This window comes from Chiloscyllium plagiosum, chromosome 10 (genome assembly GCF_004010195.1).
Source record: "Chiloscyllium plagiosum isolate BGI_BamShark_2017 chromosome 10, ASM401019v2, whole genome shotgun sequence".
In the NCBI taxonomy this organism is placed as follows: Eukaryota; Metazoa; Chordata; class Chondrichthyes; order Orectolobiformes; family Hemiscylliidae; genus Chiloscyllium; species Chiloscyllium plagiosum.
Genome location: NC_057719.1, coordinates 95,184,348 through 95,192,327, shown reverse-complemented (window position 1 = coordinate 95,192,327; position 7,980 = coordinate 95,184,348). Strand labels below are relative to the sequence as shown.

The following is a 7,980-nucleotide window of genomic DNA, read 5'->3' as shown; positions in this document are numbered from 1 at the left end:
CCCTCTCCCCCCAGTTCTCCCTGTTTGTGTGTGGGTCCCGCATCTTCACTGGAATCCAGGGACTATCCACCCCAGTGGCGCCCAGCTCCCTCCTCGGGGGGAGACTCTGCCAACAGGTCCAGAGTTTGTTCACATGACCTCCCACCCTCCTCGCCCCCAGCCTGGGGCACGGGTAGGGGTCTCTGGATTACTGGGGCTGGAAAGCAGCCGCCCGGAGTGACATTCCCAAATGTTCGCAAACTTTCCCGAATCCATTTGGGAGTTATCAACACTCCCCTCCCCCCTCCTCCCAGGGGTGAGGGGTGGGGTGCAGAAGGCAGAGTTCCGGTGTCTCCCCCCCCCCCCCCCGACCCCCTGAGGCCTCTCTGTGCCTGGCCTATTCCCCGGGGGTGCCCGGGCAGTGCCAGTCCCGCTCTGTGTTCATCCTGTGCCCCTTTCTCTCTGACAGGGAGCGGCCGCTGGAGCGGACCGTGCGATGGACAGCGAGCCCCGGGGAACCTCCCGAACCACAGCCGGCTCAGGGCACACCTGAGGGGGGCAGCAGCTAAGCGCAGAGGGGACTGTCCGGCAGCAGCAGCAGCAGCAGCAGTAGGCAGTGCCCATGGAGGAGAAGCAGAGCCCGGAGGCAGTGTTGCCTTATCCCGGGGAGAGTCCAGGCACAGACTGCTGTAGCACCGACTTACTGAAGGCCGTCTCTGACTCTATGGGACTCTATATGGATGACCTCCTGCCCCAAGCTGAGCTAGCAGCTACTACCCTGGACACCAAGCCTGGCACCGAGCCTCACAAAACCACCACCATTGGCCCCAAAACTCTGGACAACCTGGACTTGATCTCAGTGCCCAGCCTTAGTGAGGCGCCGGCAGCGTCCCCCTGGGTGAACTGCCAGCTGGCTTTGGGTGGCACTAACTCGGACAGGGCTGGTGTGGGGGGCAGGCCGGCAGCTGGCTCCTGGCCCCTGGGCAGTGACCGGGCATTGGCCCCTGATGCCAGGCTGCGGCGGGGCTGCCCCGGGGAAGCTCCTGGAGGGGCTGGGGCTGGGGGTACCCTAAAGGCGGATGTGTGTCCGGACCGACAGCCCCAGCCTCGGGGACAGCTCTCCCCCCTCAACATCTTCCGCTTCCCGTTCCTGCCTCTGAATCCCATCTACCTGGCAGCCCGGACCCACCAGCTGCTCACTGCTGAGGACTCTGACCATGCTCCATACATCCCGGACATCTCCAGCTCATACCCGGCCTTCAGTGAGGCCACTCCGCCCATCTCCACCAGCCCCAAAGGGGAACCCCCTCAGGGCCCAGTGGGCATGAGCCCGGAGCCTGGCACCACCTTCAGCTACCTGCCCCCTGGTTACCCCCCTTACCCGGAGTACACAGCCCCTTCACCCCCCCAGCAGCAGCCCCGGGTCCCCCCCAGAGCCGAGCCCCCCCTCGAGGATGCGGTGATGTTTAAGACCGAGCCGCTGGATTCCTACAGCCTCTCCCCCCCGGAGGCTGCTCTCGGCTGTAACTTCCTGCTCCAGGATGAGACCATGCCATCGACTTCAGCAGCTCCTGTCAGCTGGTACCAGCCCATCACATACCTGGGCTATCAGGGTGCCACCAAACCCATGACCGGCACCTACTCGCAAGCGTACTCCCAGTACAGCGGCTTGATCAGGTAAGGAGCTCCGACTTCCCCAACTGTCCGCTTTCACCCAATCACCAGAGAAATCGCGGGGACCATGTTTACCTGTCGCTGTTCTGTATTTTGTTACAAACTGGATCGAGCGGCTCTGTTTAGTTTTCAGTAAACCCTCACATTTCTGATGAGCACATATTTGCAAATAATTCGGGCACAACTTGCCTGAGATTTAGAGTAACCAAGTTCAGTAACTGCAGAGAGACGTGAACGTACTTTTCAGTGGGAGCGCAGTTAGGCAGAGTTGGAAGGCACGATTAAACTTAACAATATTTTGAAAATGTAAACCTTCCTGAGCCGGTCGGTGCTGTTTCCTGAGCTTGGTGAACTGTCACTGACTGTAACTGAATATTGGGACATAGCGGGAAAAAGGCTCCTTGTTACGGACTGATTCCTGAACTAATCCCGTGCAGCACTGTAACCCCGTTGCTGCATATCAATAAAATATCGTGTTCCCTTGGTCCCTCAGATATAATTTGCTTCTGCCTGTTAAAAGTGTTTGGATTCTATCCACGATAATTTTAAACACAGGGTTGTACGCAGTGGGGTAAGACCCAGCGGCTACACGATCAGGATTTCCCGAAATTGAATTGTTTCCATCAACACTCCATCTTTATATTTTAGTTTCGTTCATGTCCTGCATTTGGGATAAAATTGAAAAGAGAAACCTTTCCATTTCGATTTTGTCTGATTAATAAAGTTCGACATGGAAAGTCTTGAGTAAGGGGAACAATGAAAACTCGAGCCAGGCACACAATTCCGAGACTTACTGTTATTTCACGGGAATGAAAAAAAGCAGTTGTAAGTTTAACACTGCCCGCATGAAATCAAATTGAGTTTGGCAGTTAAAAAATAGATTTCAGTTGAATAATAATCAACTTTAGAATTATAGAGTCATAGAGTCGTAGAGATGTACACACAGAAACAGACCGTTCGGTCCAAACCGACCAGATATCCCAACCCAATCTAGTCCCACCTGCCAGCACCTGGCCCATATCCCTCCAAACCCTTCCTATTCATATACCCATCCAAATGCCTCTTAAAAGAAGACCATGAACTCATGTCTCTGTGCACATGGGCGATTGTTTTCACACTCTCTCTCTCCAGGGCCTGGAATTATACTGGGTTTGCAGGATAACTGACACTTTCCCACAATTCTTTGCAAATAAGGCTAGGTAAAGTGTAATGGGAGAAAGAAGCAACATAGTTTATTATTTCTGATTTTAGAACTCCAACCCTTTATAAATGTGTTATTGGAAAAATATATTGAAGCAATCAAGTGAACTTGAAAGAGAGACTAGGACAGCCACACAGTGAAGGGATCACTTTTGAACTGAGACAAGGAAGAATCTCTTCAACAAGAGGATGGTTAATCTGTGCAATTTATGGCTGTGGATCTCAATTCAATGAGTGTCTTTAAGACAGAGACAGATAGGTTCTTTATTCATAAGAGGATCAAGGGTTACAGGGAGAAGGCAGGATAATGAGGGTGAGAAACATATCAGCCATGATCAAATAGCAGAGCAGCCTCGATGGGCCGAATGGTTTAATTCTGCTCCTATATCTTATGAACTTGTCATCTTATAAGAATACCTGTCAATAATTATGAGTGAACCACAGAGTAATATTCCTTAAGTATGATTTGGACTGCTGTATCATCAGAGGAAGCATGGGTGCTGCAGTGTGTCTGTCACAATGGATCAAGTAAAACTAAAGACAAAGGGTCAGAACAAGTCTTACTGCAAAACATACCTCTTCCATTAAAACCAACAATCTGGGCATGGTGCAGAAGCACTGCTTGAGAATGTTGAAACAGAACAGGGAATCTGTGACCGAGGTGTGCATCTGGCAGAGAGAACACTGCAGTGCAAGTGAGCCACCTGCAATGTGTGGGCAGTGGCAGTTCACTGCTCCTCACTTTAATGGCACAAACGCTCAAAGATCAATAAGGCAGCTCAGATCAGGAATTTTGCCCCTTTGAGGAGGAACGTAGCTCCCTTACATACATCATAAATATGCAGCAAGAACAAATAACAGAGCAATCTATGCAGACAGGAGGATCAGAGCAATAGAATTTTTTGGCAGATTTCTGTAACTTGGTACGAACTTATAATCACAACAGTTAGTTGTTTCTTTCTTATGTTGTATAACACATGGGTTTGTTTGTGTTTTACACATGTGTTTTATTTTCTGCATGATGAATAAATAACAGATTCCAAGATAGAATCTACTTTGAATTAAAATCAAATCTGCAGTGCTAAAGGCACACGTGTTTAATATGTTTTGCTGTTATAATTGTTCTTTGTGATGTGAACTTCCTCACCCTAGTTTGGATATGCCACTGTATTAAATATTATCTAGGCTGCCACACCAGTAGTTAATACATTGAACAATTAAGGATTACCATCAATATTGTAGGCACAATTGTCATTCACATCTCATAGAGGAAATGTACCTTGACCTGAGAATGATTGATCCATGTGATCTGAGATCTGAAGACATTTATAAGTTTTTAGAGTAGTTCCATTTTGCTGCCTAATTCTACCCTACATCTATCAGTGCACTTGGACTGTAAAGACTCTTTAGCAGCACTGAGAACAGTCAAAAAGGACTGAATGCATTGATGGCTAGTGTGAATGGTCTTTCCATTAATTTGCAGCTGGTATTGCCATATGCTGTTTGGCAGATGACACTGTAAACAGTTGTTATTATATATTACTACTTTTGTGATGACAATGTAGAGCCTAAAAGTGAGTCCACAATACTACCTTGCAATCTAATGTTTAAGGAAGCAAATAACTTCTTAATATGGCATGTTCCTCAGTAAGTAAGATATTAAACCAGGAATAGTTTAGTTCGAATGACCATATGAATCATTATGGACAGCCATCATCATTTGCTATATAAATTCTTCCCTTATTTACGCATCAAGTCTGCTACTATTTTCTCACCCGAGCCCATTGCTTTATTGGTGCCTCATTGTGTGCTGTTTTTCTCATTATCATTAACATCTCGTCTTTTTACCTGTGATGGATCCAGAATCGATTAGAGTATTGCCAATAACCACCAAAGCCGGGTGCTTCTTGGGTGTAGCTATAATTGCTATAATATATTATCAATCAATGAAAACACTCATTCAACTGTTCATTAACTTTGCTGTTCTGAAATTAAGAGCAGAGGCTTATTGACAACACTTTGTCCTGTTGTATATAACCGATTGATACAAATACATTCCTGAAGCACGTCATATAACCTTAGAATGTCTGATTAAACAATTTAATTTAATTGATTATAAATACTTTGAGCTGTTCCAGTCTCTATATCTTCAATTCATTTTTACTCTTAGCTAAAAAGAATAATTTTTTCCCGATCCAGCATGGGTATCCACCACTCCTACATTGTGCTCTCCTGCTATGTGAGAGTTTTGGCTTAAAACATTGGAATTGTGAGATTACAGGAGTGGTGACTTGACTGTGGAAAATGATTTGACATTTTGAAATTTTCCAAATGTGGTAATAGGTTTTATGCCTCTATTTTACAATATTCTTCATGTTTTACTCTTTGAATTCCTTTGGTTCTACTTCTGATCCACTGACAAGTTCTTCTGATTGGAGAAGGGAGAATTGTCAGTGGCATTTTCAATGTTGCCATCGTCTTTGTATTATTAAGAATGTTTTGTTTGCTATCAATATGTTGCAAATGCCTGTTTCTGTTTTAGCACATTCAAAGCCTTCTGATCAAAACCAGTACTACTGGTTCATATGTCATTTCCACCAATTTTCTACATTCCACAGCCATGCCTTTTGACTTTTCAAACTGACTGGTTAATACCATTTCAATTACTTTCCTCTCCTTCATGGCTTACATTCTGATTTTACTATGGGTTAAGATACAAGGAGAGGTGCCTTGTTTATCTTGGCCTGAATGCCAGCCTGACACTGTGGGCACTATTCTGAAACATACACCAACTGATTAATCAACTGAACTAATAATTCCCTCTTAGCTAATTTAAACATGTGCAATAAGCATTGGTCACAATTGATTGCTTACATTGTAGTCTCATTTTAACTTTAAGAGTGTACCTTACTCTGGTAATTTATTTTGTGGAAGTGTTAAAAGTTCAAGGTAGAACCACTTATTCTGACTTTTTAAAAAAGTGGAAGATTAGATTACAATATTGAATCAAATTGTATTTTTTATATAATGTTAGTGCAGATAACGATGTACAATAGATTAAATTAGTTGGTTCTTTGTTGGATAGTAGTCCCAAATGTTTGGAAAATTTCAGTCTAATTCAAAATGAACAAAAATTTAAAGTAAAAAGCTACCTGATAATTCAGCCAAAGACCCTCAAATTCCAACTGCACTGAGAGAGACCACAAAGCTAATCAATAAAAGTGTTGAGAAAATTAACTTGGAGCTAAGTGGTCCCACTAGATTAACACAGACTATCATTTGAGTACATTTGGATTAATGAGACAATAGTCTGTCTCTCCACTGGTTAGACAAGTCAATGTTACTTTACATCACAGTCCCAGAAAAGTATCTATCCATGACAGGTACAGTCATTTTAGCACTAAATTGTCTACCACATGTAGAGTGACTATTAGAAATTGAAAGGTGACAGTGATGGAGTGTGGGACACTGTTTTGATGCTAAGGATAAGAAATTATTGTGTCTAATCATCAGAAGATTTCTGTTACACTCGTTACTGATAGCAAGTGGCCTGACTGTTCAACTCCATAGTCGAGAGTGTGGTGCTGGAAGAGCACAGCTGGCCAGGCAGCATCTGAGGAGCAGGAAAATCGACATCTCAGGCAGGAGCTCAGGAATGAGGCTTGTGGGTCAAGGGGGCTGAAGGATAAATGGGAGGGGTGGGGGTGGGGCTGCGGGGAAGGTAGTTGGAAATGTGAAAGGTAGATGAAGGTGTGGGTGAAAGTGATAGATCAGAGAGGGGGGTCAAACAGATAGGTGGGAAGAAAGATGGACAGGTCAGGGGGGCAGTGCCAAGTTGGAAGGTCGGAACTGGATAAGGTCGGAGAGAGGAAGTGAGGAATTTTCTCCAGCCCTCACTTTCTCCCTGTTCAACTCTGAACCAAAGCCTTCTCAAATGTGTGGCAGCACTCCCTTTTGACCTCAGCAACCAACTTTCCAAACACTTTTAGAAACTCAACAGAACCTGTAGAGATTACCCAACACTAAACAGCAAGTTATTAATGGTTCTTTTATATAATACTGACAAGAGAGTGTTTAGGAGGTGATTCTCAGAAATGATGGCTGCAATGCTGCTGTTCCACTGCCTGGATCACTTTATGCTTTGTCCAGTTTTCTGGAGGACATGTCCTGTCTGGTGGTGTTCTGTTGTGTCCTGCTGTGGGAAACTTAGGAGCAGGAGAATAAACAGACATAAGAGGGAGAAGAAGAAGGCAGGGCCATGCATGACTGCTTCATTTTATGATGGTTCCTGTGGACACAAGGCCAAATCCTCAATTGTACCACAGTCTAACAATTCATCATTCCATAATCCACTTAACTGCAGTGCTGAAATAAAAGCCACAACAAAACCATTCTTGCTTGATGTGGGAGCTTAGGAACATGTCTGACCTTCCTGACTCTTACACTTACAATAAGTGTGTCCAGCTGCAGCTCTTGTTTGACTGCATGACGGCTCTGGAGCTGTGGATAGACTCATTGTGGAGCTTCCGCGATGATGAGGAGGTCATGGATAGCACGTTTAGTGAACAGGTATACCGTTTTGGATACTGTTGGGGGAGATGGCTCACCATCTAGGGGAGGGCAGCAGTTGTCAAGATCATGGCACTGTGGCGGGCACTGCTGTTCAGAGGGGCGGGAAAAAGTCTCGTAGGGTCATAGTCATAGGGGATTCTATTATGAGGAGAGTAGATAGGCGGTTCTGGGGCTGAAAACGGGACTCCCGGATGGTATGTTGCCTCCCAGGTGCTCGGTCAAGAATGTCACCAATCGGCTGCAGAGCATTCTAAAAGGGGAGGGTGAACAGCCAGTTGTCTTGGTGCATATAGGCACCAACGATATAAATAAAAAATGAGATGAGGTCCCGAAAGAAGAATTCAGGGAGCTAGGAGAGAAGTTAAAGAGGAGGACCTCAAAGGTAGTGATCTCGGGATTACTACCAGTGCCACGTGCTAGCCAGCGTCGAAATGAAAAAATAGGCAAGATGAACATGTGGCTTGAGGGATGGTGTAGGAGGGAGGGGTTCAGATTTGTTGGACATTGGGACCGGTTCTGGGGAAGGTGGGACTAGTACAAAATGGACGGTCTACA

At 45.5% G+C, this 7,980-nt stretch overlaps 1 protein-coding gene across 1 annotated transcript in view; it reads left to right on the top strand.

Moving 5' to 3' along the window:
* Positions 1 to 59: 59 nt before the first annotated feature.
* Positions 60 to 7,980, top strand: part of LOC122553907 (progesterone receptor-like) — a 313,964-nt gene continuing 306,043 nt past the window's right edge. Inside the window, exons 1-2 of the mRNA XM_043698410.1 lie at positions 60 to 116; positions 449 to 1,656. Of these exons, the coding sequence (XP_043554345.1) occupies positions 602 to 1,656 (1,055 nt within the window). The 5' untranslated portion in view covers positions 60 to 116; positions 449 to 601. The remainder of the gene's footprint in view (positions 117 to 448; positions 1,657 to 7,980) is intronic.